General features: G+C 48.6%; 5 protein-coding genes across 5 annotated transcripts; 2 read left to right on the top strand and 3 right to left on the bottom strand.

The window, feature by feature from the left end:
- Positions 1-438: 438 nt before the first annotated feature.
- Positions 439-2,699, bottom strand: N7478_000334 (oligopeptidase family protein; the record flags this gene model as incomplete). The annotated part of the gene is made up of 2 exons (XM_056916550.1): positions 439-2,599; positions 2,668-2,699. The coding sequence occupies 2 exons, from the start codon at positions 2,697-2,699 to the stop codon at positions 439-441; spliced, it is 2,193 nt and encodes a 730-aa protein (XP_056784430.1).
- A 548-nt stretch (positions 2,700-3,247) lies between these two features.
- On the bottom strand, positions 3,248-9,919 carry N7478_000333 (ATP-dependent RNA helicase BRR2; the record flags this gene model as incomplete). The annotated part of the gene is made up of 1 exon (XM_056916549.1): positions 3,248-9,919. The coding sequence occupies one exon, from the start codon at positions 9,917-9,919 to the stop codon at positions 3,248-3,250; it is 6,672 nt and encodes a 2,223-aa protein (XP_056784429.1).
- A 355-nt stretch (positions 9,920-10,274) lies between these two features.
- Positions 10,275-13,394, top strand: N7478_000332 (mismatch repair ATPase MSH1; the record flags this gene model as incomplete). The annotated part of the gene is made up of 3 exons (XM_056916548.1): positions 10,275-10,649; positions 10,703-11,624; positions 11,677-13,394. 3 exons carry the CDS (start codon positions 10,275-10,277, stop codon positions 13,392-13,394), a joined length of 3,015 nt encoding a protein of 1,004 aa, XP_056784428.1.
- An 893-nt stretch (positions 13,395-14,287) lies between these two features.
- Positions 14,288-15,286, bottom strand: N7478_000331 (ribonuclease P subunit p30 family protein; the record flags this gene model as incomplete). The annotated part of the gene is made up of 2 exons (XM_056916547.1): positions 14,288-15,135; positions 15,211-15,286. The coding sequence occupies 2 exons, from the start codon at positions 15,284-15,286 to the stop codon at positions 14,288-14,290; spliced, it is 924 nt and encodes a 307-aa protein (XP_056784427.1).
- A 440-nt stretch (positions 15,287-15,726) lies between these two features.
- On the top strand, positions 15,727-16,989 carry N7478_000330 (casein kinase II subunit alpha/alpha'; the record flags this gene model as incomplete). Its single annotated transcript, XM_056916546.1, has 4 exons — positions 15,727-15,841; positions 15,960-16,333; positions 16,430-16,849; positions 16,903-16,989. 4 exons carry the CDS (start codon positions 15,727-15,729, stop codon positions 16,987-16,989), a joined length of 996 nt encoding a protein of 331 aa, XP_056784426.1.
- Positions 16,990-17,608: the final 619 nt, after the last annotated feature.

Raw genomic sequence — 17,608 nt, 5'->3', positions numbered from 1 at the left:
TCGGAGTGGAAACCATAATGAATATAGAAGTAAGATTGAATCCGATATCCGAAATAAGAATAAATAGAGACACGCTCAAGTATATAAACGGAGATGAGAGTATATTCGCTAGGTAAATCGTGAGAAAATGAATGAACAATCGGTCCAAAGGCGCCGCTCTTATATACCGCCCCAGACACCGAATTGTTATAATATAGTTATAATAATGCCAATGACTTAAACAATCATATGAAACGTCCCGAAATAGCGCTTTGTTGTTTCCAGACACTAAAGCCAACCGCGCTTGTTGTAAAGATTCAAAATAAATTATCCCAAACACCTGGATTCCCCGGTGCTTTGTTTACAAAAGGCAGATATGACACGAGCCACAGTTCTGTGGCCAAACTGCGGCCGAAATGTCTCATACCTGTTGCATCATCGCAAAGCCACAGGGCTGAATCAGAGAGCAAGGGTGTTCATGCCCGATGAAAGATCCGGTTCGTCAGCGGCCGGCGGCAAGCCAACGTACTTATTGATCCAATTCAACACAGTCTTGTGCCACAAAAGGGAGTTTTCGGGATTTATAACCCAATGGTTCTCATCCGGGAATGTGAGAAAGGCGCTGTCGATGCCACGCATTTGTAACACGTTGAATGCGGCTAACCCCTCAGAGATGGGTAGTCGGTAGTCGAGCTCATTGTGAATGATGAGATGTGGTGTCTGCCAGTTTTGCAAAAATCGTGCCGGGTTCCATTGGGCCCAGTTCTCCGGCTTTTTCCACATCGGCCCCTGCAGATCGTGGAGAGGGAAATACAACTCCTCGCTTGACAGAAGCGACTCGACATTGAAAACGCCATCGTGGGTGACCAAAGCCTTGAATTTGCGACCTAGGGGATGACCCTGGATCCAGTTCATCATGTATCCACCATACGAGGCACCCAGCGCGACAGCCCGAGAGGTGTCAACATAAGCTAGGTTTTGCTCGATAAATTCAAAGCCTCTTACGAGATCTTCATAAGGTCGGCCACCCCATTGACCAATGATACCGTCGGTGAACGACTGGCCATAACCAGTGCTACCAGTTGGGTTAGGTGTGATGACAACATAGCCTTGCTCTGCAAACACCGCAGGATTCCAGCGAGTGCTCCACTGGTCGTTCCATGCACCCTGAGGGCCACCATGAATCAGATATGCTAGAGGGTACTTCTCGCCGGGTTTGAAGTCAGAAGGCTTCACAACCCAGGCATGTACTTGGTGGCCTTCTGCTCCTGGGAACCAGATTTCATCTACCTGGGACGCTGAAAGGCCAAACGCCGACCCGCCGCGTCCACTGGAAGAAACCATCTGATGTTCTTCAGGGCTTGATGGGTCAAGGATAGACCAGACGCTATTATCGATGAGACTACTACTAGAGAGGAACAGTTTCGAAGACCCTAAAGCTGCAGGAACCGCATCGTTCACGTATCCCGACCGAGTAAGTCTCTTCAAGGAATCAGGCTTAGACTGCCTGATGTTATCCAGAGAAAGCTGATAGAGAACACCGCGCCCGATTTCTTCAGTTTGGATGAATAACGACTTGTCGTCATGCGAAAACGAAAGGGCAGAAGGACTCAACTCCCAAAATCCCTTGCCGTCTGGAGACTCAAAGACTTCAATCATCTCCCCATTCCAGGGATTTGGAACATACAGAATTCTGTTCTTATCAGATTCATAACCATCCTCTCCCATTGCCAGGAGAGCGATAGAACCTCCATCCGAAGACAGAACAGGGGAAGACATAGCTCCTCGAAGCGCAGCGACTTTGCAAGGTTTGATTTCAGGGGTACCCACACCAGCAATGCTAGTCCATGAGAACATAGGGGCATAATAACAGGAACAGGAGGTATGAGTAGCAGGGTTTAAGCTAGGGTCCTTGCCAACAAAAACAATTGCAGATGGACTAATGTCAAAGTCACCAGTGCCCCCGAAGGGTGGCATTGGGGACTCAACAGCTCCCAATCCAGACACTGCAATCAAATTTGTAAGGCCCGACACAGAATACTTGCCTGCCTGCCTTCGGGCAGGCGTCAAGGCAGCTTGCTCCAGAAGCCCATACCAAATCGAGTTCTTCTGAGGCTCTACATAGGCATCCCAATGTCGTACAAAAAGTGACGTGTATATGCGACCCGTTGTGTGTGATTTCTTGGCATCGTGAGGATTGTAGAGAGACCCATCTGGATTGGCTTTACCACTGACAGCAAAGCCGATCTTGCCTGGCTCGATGATGGTTACTTTCAAGTCCGATACAGGACCCGGAACAGTACCCGCAGTGTAGGTTTTATCAGCTTCGCGCGCATCGCCAACGATAAAGCTAGTGTTCCCATTGGTCTTGGTCTTTAGCCAGACCAATTGATCTTCAGTTCCTAGCCACTGCGGGTTACTCGCACCAGGGTCATTTGTGATTAGGGCAGATCGACCAGTCTCAATTTCGATGACTCGAATTTCATTTGTTTTGGAATGCGATTCGAAAGAGTATGAAGTTTGGGTATAGACTGCAAGGGTACCGGCTGCGTTTGGAATGGCTGATGACCGCCTAGGAGCACCGAGGAGGACCCTGTGCGCAAGAAATGGTTCGTTAGAACTATCACACAAAGCCAGCCGTCGCGTGGAACATCGATTTAGGCTGTTAATGGTTCAGGGATCACTTACTCGGGTGTTAACTTCATGGAGCGGATGGTCATATCACCTTCTTTTCTTTCGGTCCGAGATGATCGCCAGAAAGATAAGATAAGTATTGGATCAGAAATAGCTTGCTAAGCGGAGCTCTTTTAAGCTTCGGCAGGAATTGAATAAGCGAGTTCAAGGGAAACTCTGACAGATACAATGGACCAAAGGAATGGGGAATAGGAGAAAAGAGAAACTGATGGAAGGGGGAATATTGAAATTGAGTCAGCAATAAGTACACGGTGAGATGAAAAGGAAAGAGGGGGTGCACATGTGGAAAAGAGCTTCCCAAGGGGGCTACGCTTGGTTACGTTGGGGTCCACTTGAGGGTCTTCTCAGTTGGGGAAGGTTTGGGGGGCGTCAACGTGACCTACTCCATTTTGCGGGGTCAATCATGATCATCGGGGGGGCCATTTTTACACTATATAGGGGGACAAGATTAAAACCAAGAAATGGTAAAACTCCTTTTATATCCTGATAAGATCGTAACAACAAGATAGTGGAACTATTATTACACAAAAATGAAAATTTTAAATCAAAAATTGAGGCCATGGCCCTTTCCTGTTTATTCCTCCTCCTCTTCCTCGCTCTCGTCCTCGTCCATTCCTTCAGCTGCAGTCACGGAGAATGTGGGGGCCTGATCCACACCGACATAACTATCACTCATCAGGTAAAGCGTTAGATCATGCGTGCCAGGTGTGGGCACAACATATTCCAGACGAAGCTCGAGCTTACGACCAATGGTAACACGCTTGATCGCCAGCAAGTTCTTGGTCTTCTCATCGCCAACCACAAGCCACCAGTTCTCCATCTTCTGGCTAGGGTAGAAGGGCGAGTGGACGACAGTGTCGGGCTCTTCATCTTCCTCAACCTCCCGTTCAATCTTCACCTTCAGGTAGGCAGGATCACCAGATGTAATGCTCTCGGGGTCCTCAACCTCGAAGTCCAGTTCAATGTTGGGGTATTTCTCGTTGGTGAAAGCAGCCGCCTGGGCCAATTGCTTGTTGTTCATTCCCAAACGCTTGACAAGAGTACCGTAGTCCTTGTTTTCCGAGGGGTCCATAGCTTCCATGAATTCAAAGATATCATTGATACTGCGTAGACAAGAAACGTTAGTAAGTGCGTGGGTAGTCAAAACATTTGGATAAACATACTTGTATTCCTTAGCCACCTCAATAGCCTCGGGCGAGAAATGAGGAATCTGCTTGAGTGGACTATCACGGTCCCACATGGCTTGGACAACCATCTGTGACAATTCCATGGCGTTCATAGCATTGATATGGCCTTCAGAGGAAAGGACATCCACACATGCACTGAGCAAGTTGAGAACCTTGCGAATAATGTCCTCCTGGTCCTTGGCAAGATCAATTGGCAACTGCATGCGGGAGAAGTGAGCCTGGAGCAGGACAAATGCCTTGAAGTGAGGGGAGTCAAAAGCGGCCTGCGACATCTTGACTGGCACACGATCGTAGACACGGCGGAGAATGTGGTCCTCGTGGCGACGCATCTGGATAGACTCAAACTCGGTGGCTGATGTAACAATCTCCAGAATACCCTTTAGCTTGGTACGGGCCGAAAGCGACAGCAAGAAAGTCTGCATGGTGATGAAGGAGATGTTGTAGTAAGCGCTGATCATCGCGGCGTTCAGGGGAGACACTGTATCATCTTCTTCGTCCAGGTCAATGATCTTGGCCTCGGACAGCTCCTTTAGTGTGTTCTCAACCAATTCAGACAAGAAAGTGCTGAGTCCTTCGTGGCTAACATCACTGAGGCCATAGAAGCTGGGGTTTGCAAGCAGACGGCGGTAGAAATAAGTGTAGGTCATCCAATCCACAGCATCCTGGGTCGAGGCGACGGTCTTGGTGCTGGCCTCGGTGACAAAGGCATCGTGCAGATAGACCTGGAGATGACTTTCCACTGGCAGAGCCTCACTAAGGAACTTCTTGTAGTAGTCACGTTTGACAGCAGGCACCATCAAGACACCACGTCCGATCTTATCCTGTCCTGGCCGAGAGGCCTTGCCAAACATCTGGAGAATGTCACTGATGGGGTAATCAATGTAACGATGTTCACGTCCATCAAAGAATTGTGTGTTCATAACAATAACCAGATGGGCAGTCAGGTCCAACTCCCAGCAAACTTCACGCGAGGCCAATAGAACCTGGATAGCACCAATGCTGAATAGATGCGAGACGATGCGCTTATCAGTGGGGCTCAATGCCTCGTGGTAATACCCAATACCGTGAGATAGGGATGTAGCAAGAGTCTGCTCTTGGACCCGGCTAAGGAGGGGTGCTAACTCTTCAACATCGGCGTTCAGGAAGCGGTCCTCATCACCATCGATACCGCAAGCCGCTAGCAGATCTATGGCAGTGGATCGAGTCTGCTTGCGACTAGGCACAAAAACTAAAGCGGGCTTGTCAGGAGACAGCTGAAGGATGGACTGATAAGCTGGGCGTGACATCGCAAGCATCAGGGACGGGAAATGAGGGATGGTGAATGACTGGATGTGAAGCTCCAGGGGAACTGGCCGAGCATTCGGGCTGAAGTTGTAGATAGTGTGCTTATTGGCTCCGATCCACTCTCCAATATCACGAGCATTGGCAAGCGGCACACTCAATCCAACAATGCGCATGTCGTTTTCAGTCTGTAGAGCGACGTAGTGCATACGAGAAACAACAACTTCATAGACGTAGCCACCATAGCCACCGAGCATGTGAAGTTCATCAGCAATGAACAACTGCACAGTCTGAACATTCTTGCGTCTCTGCCATTGGCGAGAAAGCACGTCCCACTGGACAGGGGTAGCAAGAACCAGGTCAGCGCGCTCAAGAAGTTTGAGATCAGCAGTCGTCTCGCCAGTAAGCTTGACAATTGTTTTGCCACTAGCAAGGCCACCCAATCGCTTCTCCCAGTCAGCGAGGCGTAAATCTACGAGCTCTTGGAAAGGAGCTACATAGACTGCCCTACCACTGTTTTCGGTTGACCAATGGCGAAGTAGGGCTAACTCGGCACAGACGGTCTTTCCACTGCCCGTTGGAGCACCAATGAAGACATTGTCGTCTGAATCAAAGACGGACTTGAAAACCTGTGTTTGGATCTTGTTGAAGTGTTCCCAGTTGGGATAAAGCTTCTGGTACTCCTCGCGCTTCAGAGCTTTGACAGGCGCACGCTGCATATCAAGCAAAGGTGTGTGAGGGGGGAAACGCTCTGGCAGGACAAGCTTCTGGAAAGACACGGCAATCTTCGTCTCAGAATGCATCCAACGATCAGAGACCAGAGAGATAAAGTAGTTGGGAGGCATCGGCTCAGTAATCGGGACGGTGAACTCAATAAGATGCTCATTCATCTCAGCTTGAGCAAATTCACGTCGAAGCAGGAAGCGATCATGGTATAAAATTTCTTCGCCATCGCAGTCTTCGACCAGGATCCAAAAGTCTTGAGCGTTGCCATGGATGGCATCATCCCAAACAAAGTTAGGGGAAAGGGTCAGCTCGACGCGAAGCAATGAGCGAGTGATAGGTTGCACCTGAGCTTGAACTTCAAGCCGAGGAAATTTGGAAACAAGATCGCAAACAACACGGCCAGCCTTGGGCATACCAAGAAGCTCACCCATGCGTGGCGGATCCAAGTCAAAATACCTGGGCCACGGCACGTCAATACGCTCAGCCTTTTGCAGGATGTCCCTTGGACAACCAGGGAACTGACGCAGAGGAGACATTGTTGGCCACATTCGCTTCTCGGCCATTTTGCAAAGGTCAAGTGCGGTCTTCGCTACGCCAGACCAACCCTTTTTCAGGCAAATCTCGAAGATGGCACGAATGATACGACCAGCGGATTGGGTGACGTAAACCATGTCAGCCATCAAGGCCAACCCATCGAGCTTCAGTCGGGAGATGTAAGCCTGAAGCAGGACATTGATCTTTGCGTGGGGTTCATCAATCGTCTCTTTGACAGGCACGGGGACTCGCCCCAAAAGCTTGCCAAGCTCCAGCTTCTCATCTTGACGTACCGGAATATACTTGAATTCATCGCTCAGTGCGAAAATACGGAAGAGCTCAATCGTGGTGATAGATGGTTGAAGATGCTGAGAATAGGTGAGCATGGAATTGTGGCCAATATAGTAATGAGAAGAAATCCGGCCCAGTTCAGTTGATTGGAGTCGCCCAGTTTTCTTCTCATACTTGACCAATCCAGCTCGCTCGAGCACGGCGGCAGCGGAATGAATGAGGTCGACACGCTTCTGCTCCAGAGCGTCGTCATTTTCGTAATCCGCACCGACGCTATACAGGCCTGGGGATCGCAGCATCCTGACGTAAAGATAACTGTAGCCTAGCCATTCCACACCTTCATCGCGGGTACGAACATTTCCCAGGACAATTTCTGCGTTCAGATTGTCCGCAAGCTTGCTGACAAGCTGAGACTCGATCGGCAATTGCATGTTCAACAGGGATAGGTAATACTGGATTTCTGCTTGTGAGGTAATGATAATACCCTCGCCAAAAGTATCATACTGAGGTCGGCCAGCACGTCCGAGCATCTGAAGAACGTCTTGAGGGCTCAACTCGACCCAGCTACCCTTTTCAGGCGAGTAGACCTGAGTTCCCTTGATGATGACAGTGTGCGCTGGCAAGTTGACACCCCAAGCAAGGGTTGCAGTACAAACGAGAACTTGGATACTGCCATCAGCAAAAAGCGCCTGGACAGAGTCACGATCGGCAAGACTCAAACCAGCATGGTGGATACCCAGACCGTATGGCAAAAGGTCCTTTAGGGAAGCGTCATCAACAGACTCGGCCTCTTCAGACAGAATAGCACGGCTTGCGGCGTCGCTTCGGAGGATTTGGCCAATGGTTTCCATTTCAACGGCCTTGTCTCTGATATATTTGGCCGTTTTTGCTGTTTCTTTTCTTGAGTGGACGAAAATAAGCATCTGGTTTCGATTCTGACCAACTTGTTCCAAGACCTTGTTGTAACAAATGTCATTCATAGTCTTGAGTTGCTTAATGGCCTTCTTATCTGTAACACCAATGAACTCTTGCTTGAGAGGGCAAGGACGGTAGGAACCATCGAAATGGAATACACTCTTCTCTGGATCAGCCCGAAGGAAGTTTCCAACATCGCGGTAATTTGGAAGGGTAGCACTGAGACCAACAATTCGCACGGGGTCACCAGTCTGCTCAACACGGCGAATAGTGCGACTGACAATGCTCTCGAGCACAGGTCCACGATCATCATGGAGGAGATGGATTTCGTCGATAACTATCAGTCGAACAAGGTTGGTGTAACTAGTTTCCGATGCTTTTCTGGTGATTACATCGAACTTCTCAGGAGTAGTGACAATAATCTGAGTGTCGGCAATCTGCTGCTTGGTGAGTTGACGATCACCAGTAAGCTCAGAAACCCGAATTCCGTAGGGCTCAAGACGCTTGCCAAGATTTCCAACTTGCTCTTGAACCAAGGCCTTAAGAGGAGAGATGTATACAATCTTAAAATCGTCGAGCATGATTTCGCCGGTTTCAGGATTGCGGTGTTTGCCGATTTCTCGTAGGATGGTGAGCATAGCAACGTTGGTTTTTCCAGAACCGGTAGGAGCACAGACAAGCATGTTGCCATCATCGTGGAAAGCTGAGGGGTAACATTTGGTCTGCACCCGGTTAAGCTCCTTGGAGCTTCCAAATCCAACACGAGCCCAATCAGGGAGCTCTGTAGTGGGGATGTTCTTCTCTCCCGGCTCTCTCTTGGCTTTGGGTGGGGGTACATGGATCTCCTCATATCCCTTGAAGGTGCGCTTTGTGGAGCCTTGGGGAAGCTTAACATTAGGGTTGGTCATAAGGTGATTTCCTTGGTGGAAAACAAGATTCTCGAGGTTAATGAGCTTCTTGGGCTGCAGACCACCAATTAATCCGCCTTCCGTTGTAGGCTTCTCGTCTTGCTGTGGGGCTGAAGGTACATCAACATCCATCAAATCCAGCTTCATCTTCTTCTCCGGGCGATCGGCAAGCTCATCACCAGCGGTCTTTCCGCGAATTTCGTCCAAGATAGAGCGATGACCAGCCTCAACCATTTGACTTTCCACGAGGTTACGAGCATCAGCATCTTCAGCAACCTGCTTCCAGCGCGTAACCCAATTGACCTTATCACGATTTGTCACTAGCTTTGCAACAATATCGGCATGCTCGTAGTCGAAAAGCTCCATCAGGTCATTCTCAACATCACGGAGAGGCCGTTCAGAGCCATCTTCTGTTTGGCCACCAAGAATATCGAGGGCTTCTTGTGTCTTTTCTTGTTGGATATGGGCATCTGAGTACAACGCACCGATTTGCCGTTGCAACCAGTAAGCGTCGATCTCGTGAGCAGGAATCTTGAGTCCGGCTTTATCGCCAGCTTTATTATCGCGATCGAGGCCGCCGTCGATGACCATTTCATCTCCATCCGCTTGTTGAACAGCTGAATCATCGGCATCGGGTTGATCTTGCTCATCTGCTTCATCTTCGTCGCTGTCCTCGTCTCGGATTTCGTCCATAGTGCCCATTCGCTCGTCATCTTCATCTTCCTCGTCAAAAACAACAGCAACACCTTGGCGTTCATCAAGTTCAGCGTCGGCATCATCGAAACCACCATCCATATCCTCGTCCTCGTCTTGTGCGTCGTAGTCTGTGATTTTCTTGCCGAGATTCACCAGCTCATTGAACTCTTTGGGGTTCATCGAGCTTCCCAGAAGGTCGTCAACTTCTTTTTTCTTATCGAAATCCTTCATATCTTCGTCTTTAAGGTATTCCAAAACGGCGTCGGCGGCACTTCGAACGACTTCGTGGGGCACATCACCCAAATGGCTTCCGGTAATTGTCAAAATAAGATCGTAGGTCGCCCGAGTCGCGGGTGTTCGAGGGCGGTATTTCAAGCCTTCAACGAGGGCATCGGCGGCTGAGAGGATACCTTGGCCACGGAATTGTGCTGGTTGACCACGGCGCTTTTTCTGTTCACGAGATAAGACATCTTCACCCTCATCAATTGCACCCCGCTCAATATCTGTAGAGACGGTTTTCTTTTTCGACTTGGGCGCATCTTCGCGTGCTATGCGTGAGCCCATTTCTCGAATACCAATGCGACCTGCCAGAGACTCAGGGTCTCCGGTGGCCTCATCATTGGTTCGGCTGATAAAACGACGGTCCGCCTGGAGAACCAGGTTGGACATCGCCGAGTACTTATACTGAGAAATATTTTGGTCCGCCATCGTGGTCGTGGAGCGAGTGACTCGCGAAAGAGATTAGGAATAAAAAAGAGAAAAAGAGTGTCTCGCGCGACTTGGCTCGGCTTGAATGCGCCGATCTTAAACCACGCCGCCGCGAGAAAAATCAAGAATGAAGGGTATTCAAACGTTTAAACAGTTGCACAAACCTGACTCATCCTCCGGCCGCAAGTAGAATGACTTGATTGCAAGGGAGAAATGAGGGCCAGGATTGGGTTGGGAGGTTAATACCTTTGGTGAGAAGAAGCTCGGGAAGATTTCGGTGGCGAAGGCGGAAGGATGGGGAGCTTTCTGGTTCTGCCGCTTCACATACCAAGTTCCTCTTGCTTGCGACGCAACAATGCACATAAATGGTATAAACGGTGGGCTAACCTTGCTGCGGACTCGTTTGAAAGTTTCGCCATGTCCTAAAACCAGGAAGACACTCGTTCCGGCTTACAGATGCCAAATCCATCGAACTATATGCCATCATGCGCGTCGAGCTGTACCCCTACGCGTCGCCGCCAGCGCGCCGTCAGATGGAAGTCGAAGAGGCGCCAAATCACAAGCTACAGTTCAATCGAAGGATCTTCCACAGGGTGTGGTGAAACTGGAGACATATGATAATGGAGCTGATGATGCCCCTCGATATCCTACTGTGGTTCAAGGGCATCGCAATAATATGCAAAAGTTTAAGAACTGCGTTATATTGACTCGAGTTGGAGGATTTTATGAGGTACAGATCAACCACAACTTAGTGCATGGCATGATAACTTACACGACATATAGTTGTACTTCGAACAAGCTGAAGAATTTGCACCATTGCTCAGCTTGAAGCTAGCGTTCAAGAAAACCACCGCCGGGCCAGTTCCCATGGCGGGTTTCCCCTTTTTCCAATTAGATCGCTTCCTCAAAATTCTTGTTCAAGACCTCAACAAATATGTGGCTATTAGTGAAGAGTTTGCCCATGAGGTAGAGGACAAAGCTCGATCCGGGGGTTTGATGTTCGATCGCAAAGTGGCCAGGGTCATCACCCCGGGCACTTTGATTGATGAAAAGTTCCTTGACCCATCTGAGAACAATTTCCTGTTGGCTATATACCTGGATGTCCCTGCGCTAGAAGTTGAATCAAGGCAGAATGTTGACCCGCAGGCCTCACAGCATGTGTTGTCCTCCGTACCTCAGCGTGTAGGACTATCGTGGTTAGACCTGTCAACTGGAGACTTCTTTACGCAACTAACAACGGCTCAAATGTTACCGTCGGCAATTGCCAGAATCGGAGCACGCGAGATTCTGGTAGATCAAAATGTTCAGGAAAGTATTGGACAAGAGTTGCAACAGCTGTTTGGGCATGAGCATCGCCTTGTCTCGTTCTTCCAATTCCCGAAAGAATTCGAGCCAATGTCAAAATGGGACACAATGCTAGAAGCGCCAATTCCGGTAAACACACATGCATCCTTCACCCCGGAAGAAGTAGCTGCCGGCTACAGTCTATTAGAATATATCCGAGTGCAATTGCAGGGATCAAATCTCAAACTCCAGCCTCCGCGCCGGAGGCATCTCGACGAGTCGATGAGTATTGATCGCAGTAGTCTTAGGGGACTCGAAATACTCGAAACTTCAAGAGACGGGTTTGGGAAGGGAAGTTTGCTCCATGCCGTCCGTAGGACTTCCACAAAGAGCGGTGCCCGTCTTCTACGCGATCGACTCAGTAAGCCAATTCAGATCGATTTACATATGTCACTGCTAACATAACCTCAAAGCATCTCCGTCCACGTCTCTTCTAGTTCTCAACGAAAGGCTTGACCTAGTTTCGATATTCATCGAAAACGAAAACCTTCGCGATAGCGTGATTCGATTACTTAAACGAAGTTATGACTCTCAACGATTGGTTCAGAAATTCGCCATGGGAAAGGGAGATCCAGATGACTTAATTTGTCTTTCTCGAGCGATTGAAGCCTCCAAGGGAGTTAAGCAGGTTCTTTCTGAGCACGAACGATTGCTGGAATTTGATACTACTTCCGGTGTCAAAAACAGTCTCAATTCCATGATTTCACGACTTTATTTGCAAGGGCCGGCCGCTCTCGCTGATCAAATTCTGTCAGCTATCGACGAAGAAGGGGTGCTCCAGCAGCAACGCATTCAAGACAATACCGCCGCTGAAGCAGCCAGCCTAGCACAAGAGGTTGCTGTGAACGAAGGCACATCGAGCGAATTGCAGTCGTTGCCCAAAAAAGTCAGGACGAAAAGTGGTGACCAGACAGTAGCTGAGTCTGAAAATGGAGAAATGGAGACATGGATCATGAGACGCAACGCCAGTGACATCTTGAACACTCTCCATACGGAGTTGGAAGGTCTGTTGGATGACAAAATCGCATTGATCAAACAACTACGGGACTATGTTGGGTCGTCTGCCCTCAATCTGAAGTGGACGCCCGGTCTGGGACACATCTGCCATGTGAAGGGTGCAAAAATTTCCCAGCAATCGCTTGAAGAACTAGGAGTCACCCGAAATGTCTCGTCGACTAAATCAACGCGATCTTTTTATCTCCCAGCATGGACAGAGTTAGGAAACAAGATGGATCGCGTGAAAACACAAATACGGCAAGAGGAACAAGCAATATTTGAGCGTCTTCGTCGTGAGGTGATCTTGAATTTGGTGAAGATTCGCCGCAATGCGGCAGTCATGGATGAGTTGGATGTTGCTTGTTCTTTCGCAACACTGGCTCAGGAGCAGCAAATGATACGACCTATTCTCAACGAAGGGACTACCCACAAGATCGCGGGTGGGAGACATCCAACAGTCAAACTCGGACTTGAAGAGCAAGGTAGATCCTTTGTGAGCAATGACTGCTTTCTCGGCGGTCAGGAACGAATCTGGCTGATCACAGGGCCAAACATGGCAGGCAAAAGTACATTTTTGCGCCAGAACGCTTTAATCACCATCCTTGCACAGGTAGGTTCATATGTGCCTGCGGCGTATGCCGAAATTGGCATTGTGGATCAGATATTCAGTCGAATCGGCGCAGCCGATGATCTGTTTCGTGATCAGTCTACGTTTATGGTAGAGATGCTTGAAACTGCTGCCATTCTGAAGCAAGCTACCCCGCGATCCTTTGTTATCATGGATGAAGTTGGTAGAGGGACCACTCCCGAGGATGGTACAGCTGTTAGCTTTGCCTGTCTTCATCACTTGCATTATCACAATCAGTCTCGCACTCTTTTCGCTACTCATTTCCACGGCCTTGCAGACATGACGCAGAAGTTTCAAAATCTTGAAAGATACTGCACTGACATTAAAGAAACAGCGACAGGCTCTTTCTCATTCGTTCATCGTCTTCGGAGAGGCGTCAACCGTGAATCACATGCGTTGAAAGTCGCACAGTTGGCTGGTCTTCCCCAAGAAACCATTGAACTGGCTACTAGTGTGCGGGACGAACTGATGAATGAGAAGCATTCATTGCCAGCTAACAAACCATAACATTGCTTATATCAGGGGTATTCCAGTGTGTGTCCAAACCACTGGATAGTGAACACCCTTTTTGTTATGCTGCTCTATATCCTCGACCTCACCACGAACCACATAAAGTGTCTCTTAAGTATAGTAGCCCCGACATTTTTGTACAATCCTCAGAATTCTATGTATAAATAAAATTACTAAATATCAATCGTCCCTAATTTCCAGATTTATGAGATCCTTTGAATTATACTATCACCGACACATTCATCAGACCTTCAAGTTGGACCCGGAGCCCTAGTAATAGGGATCCTTTTCTTCAGGATTGTGACTCGTGAGTCACTGGTCTGCGTTTCTATGTGGGTTGAAGAGGTAGATATCATGAAGAAAAGTGTACCAAATCCATCTCCAAAGCTTCATGGCTAAACATATGGAGCAAAATGAATTGGTGAGTTGCCTTGTATCTATTAATATGAGACAATGTAATAAACGTACATCATGGCATTATCGTCGAAAAGTTCCAAATAATGCATCAGGGAGAACTTGATCAAATGTCAGAAAGTTCATATTGATGTTGTTTGTTAATCATCTGGAATCAATCATTTGTCTTCCTTGGCAGGAACAAAAATGGCGTATATGCGAAGGTCAGAATATATAACCACAGCATATACTCTCCTCAGTTGGGCTGAGCAGTAGTTGGGTTGGCATTTATGAGCCCAGCGCTCAAGTCATTGATCTGACCGGGAATTCTCCGTGGCAGATGCATCGAAGAGTTTGTACGAGAACAGCCAGTGGCCACCAGTACCTTTCAACTAGACCCAAGTAAGATGGTTCATTTAAAAGATAGTGGCCATTGGTAAGTGTTCATTTCGGGACGCTCAAATATGAATGGAAAAGGCAGTGCGCAAGAAACGCTCTCAGCTTGCATCCGCTTCGCCCGCTTCCAGGCGAGCTTTTTTCGCACGCCGCTTCAATTCCCGCTTCGATAATGGCTTCTCAGCTTCCTCATTGACTGCCTCGGAACCGATAGAAGCTTTTCTTTTCAAGTTATCGGCGCCTTTGTCCACCTCAGATGACACCTTCGCATTGGGACCACTTTTTTTTGTTGGCGCGGGTTTCTCGACGTTGACCTTCTCTCCACCGTGTACGATATCAACGATTCCCCGCCAGCTAGTTCGCTTCAGCTTGGCTAACGCGGTCACTTTCCGCGCCTCTTCACATATTGCCTCCTTGCCGCGTTCTTGTGACAGACCCCAGACGCAAGTCAGATTGATCACATCCCAGGGAGCTCGTAAGCCCAATGTCTTCCGGGCTTCACTTGACACTATGATGCCGCGGCCGCGTGTTGCCCGAACCAACGACATAGCATTCCCAATAAGGTTTCGACGAGCATCAACCCCGCTTCCAGTAACTCCAGGGCCATAGCAGATCTCGAGACGAACTCCACGTGACACTGCAGCAGATAGCATCTTGAATTTGAAGTGGTATGGAAGCCGAACGGAGAGGTCAAGTGAGATAATATCACATTCTAAATTTGTGCAAGCGTTAAGGAGGGCCTTTTCGTTGGTGGGTCGCAGAGCAATCAAATCGTAGGACTGGGTCAGATTATTAAGACGCTGGTTCTGAGCCGGGTCGGCGAGGATCAAGTTCAATCGGGTTAAGAGTTGTAGAGTTTTAGGTGGATTTGGCGGGCTTGATGGGGGCGCAAGGACCGCAGGAATTTTTCCATTGATTGTTTGGGAGAGTGCAATAGTGGTGTAGCCCACTGGAAGAAGTCAGGTCAATACATCATGCGCACAGGTACTAGCCATGTGCTAGGAAGGTCGGTAAGATGACTTACGTTCAGCCAGGAAATTCAGGGTGTGCGGCACCTCTGGATCATCCGGGCTATATGGGACATTGAGGTCATAAAACATGACTTTTTGTGGCCTCTGAAAGAAATAAAGAGGCAGCTTAGGCCGGGTCAAGACTCGAAGATTTATCGCAGACGCGAGCTTCAAAAAGTCACGATACTGTCCGAAAGAGGAAATTCAAATCATCGGGAAATCGATATTCCGACAGGCCACACTCTAACTGTATTCGGACTGCTCTCCACACAGCGATCCCGTGACATAGCGGAACAGCAGATCTCGCTCTCATAATAATATCTCCCCCTCCATTACCCATTGCTTTCAGGACCGATCGATCGAACCGCTGAGTTCGGGCTGGTCAGTTGCTGGGCCTTCAAATTACACTAGTCATCCTTTTCCTTCTTCCCCCGATCACTTTCGCATCCGTCCTTGGTCGTGACCCCGCTTAAAACCCCGCCGCATCTGATTTCGATTGTGGGCAGACTCGGAAGCCGTCTGCGATCATTATGGCGCGCGTCTATGCTGATGTCAACGAGCATATGCCTCGTTCCTACTGGGACTATGACAGTGTGAACATTTCTTGGGGTGTCTTGGAAAACTACGAGATTGTGCGCAAGATAGGTACGGTGCCTCTGATTGGAGCCATCCATCCCGGAGAATAGCGGTATCACCTGCGTCTATACCTCTGGCGTGTGGGGTCACTGCCTGATCGACCTTTCACTGACTATATTTCTCATAGGCCGAGGGAAATACTCCGAGGTATTCGAGGGCATCAATGTCGTCAACTACCAAAAATGTGTCATCAAGGTTCTCAAGCCCGTCAAGAAGAAGAAGATTAAGCGTGAGATCAAGATTCTTCAGAATCTTGCTGGCGGCCCGAATGTTGTCGCTCTGCTGGATGTAGTACGGGACAACCAAAGCAAGACCCCCAGCTTGGTCTTTGAGGCGGTCAACAATACCGATTTCCGGACCCTCTACCCCCGCTTCACGGACTATGACGTGCGTTTCTACGTATTTGAGCTACTGAAGGCGCTTGATTTCTGTCACAGCAAGGGTATTATGCATCGAGATGTGAAGCCTCACAACGTTATGATCGACCATGAGAAGCGCAAGGTTCGTCAATCCATCTAGATATATATATATATATATATATATTTACATATATAGCCTTGATCTCCTGGTAATTTTGGTGAACTGACATCTTTCCAGTTGCGATTGATCGATTGGGGTCTGGCAGAATTTTACCACAAGGGCACAGAATACAACGTCCGTGTGGCCTCCCGATACTTCAAAGGACCCGAGCTGCTTGTTGATTTCCAAGAGTACGACTACTCTTTGGACATGTGGTCCCTCGGAGCAATGTTTGCGTCCATGATTTTCCGCAAGGAGCCTTTCTTCCATGGTAACAGCAACTCAGACCAATTGGTGAAGATTGCCAAAGTTCTTGGCACTGAGGAGTTGTTTGAGTACCTGGACAAGTATGATATTGAGCTGGACCCACAGTATGATGAGATTCTCTCGCGCTTCCCTCGCAAGCCGTGGCACTCGTTTGTCACTGCTGAAAACCAGCGCTTCGTTAGCGATGAGGCTATCGATTTTCTCGACAAGCTCCTGCGCTATGACCATGCTGTATGTTGCATCAATATCCGCTTTCCGTATTTTTCACTAACCATGAGTCCTAGGAACGTCTGACCGCCCAAGAAGCCATGGCACACCCATACTTCGAGCCAGTTCGTGCTGATGCTCGCAACAATGCTTCTCAATCTTGAATGCCTTTTACGTGCTGATGATGGCTTCCTTATATTATCTCTGTGGTTTTTCGATTTCCTCTAATGCCCAACTTTTTCTCTATCTATACCTCACACTGCCATCAGAATAAGCATCTGGTTTTCTGAAATTCCCCCCTCCCTTTGTCTGAATTTAAACCATACCGCTGCGAACGGTGCATGATCGCGAAAGCCGAGGGAGAACGTTTGATGCAATGACCTAAGTATCTCTTCACTGGGTCTGCTCACCTCTCACTGAATGAAGAGTGTCTCCAGTGGATGACCGACTCCCGAACGGAGACGACGTTGACGACAAGACATGACCTCTAATTTCCTTGGACCCATTAGGTCTATACCGCCCCGGTCCTATGGGCGTGATAGTGAGCGCAATAAATCAGTTGATGTTTTAGAGCGGGAATGATTTCTCTCCCATATCTGTCTAATTGTACAGCGCTGCTTTCCCTGTCTTCGCCATTTCTCTTATATCTCTCGTCGCTGGTACGGTGTTCTGGCTATCTCTCTCTGTTCATTAGTTCTGTTTGTTTGTCCTCGTCCTTCGTATTTTACATCCATGGTTTTCGTGGCTCTTTTACTACTTCCTGCACAGTTTTTCCTGGAGTGT

This window comes from Penicillium angulare, assembly GCF_028827245.1.
Source record: "Penicillium angulare strain IBT 27051 chromosome Unknown utg000001l_segment0_segment0, whole genome shotgun sequence".
Lineage (NCBI taxonomy): Eukaryota > Fungi > Ascomycota > Eurotiomycetes > Eurotiales > Aspergillaceae > Penicillium > Penicillium angulare.
The sequence above is the reverse complement of the archived record's forward strand: the minus strand, read 5'-3'. Positions and strand labels throughout refer to the sequence as shown.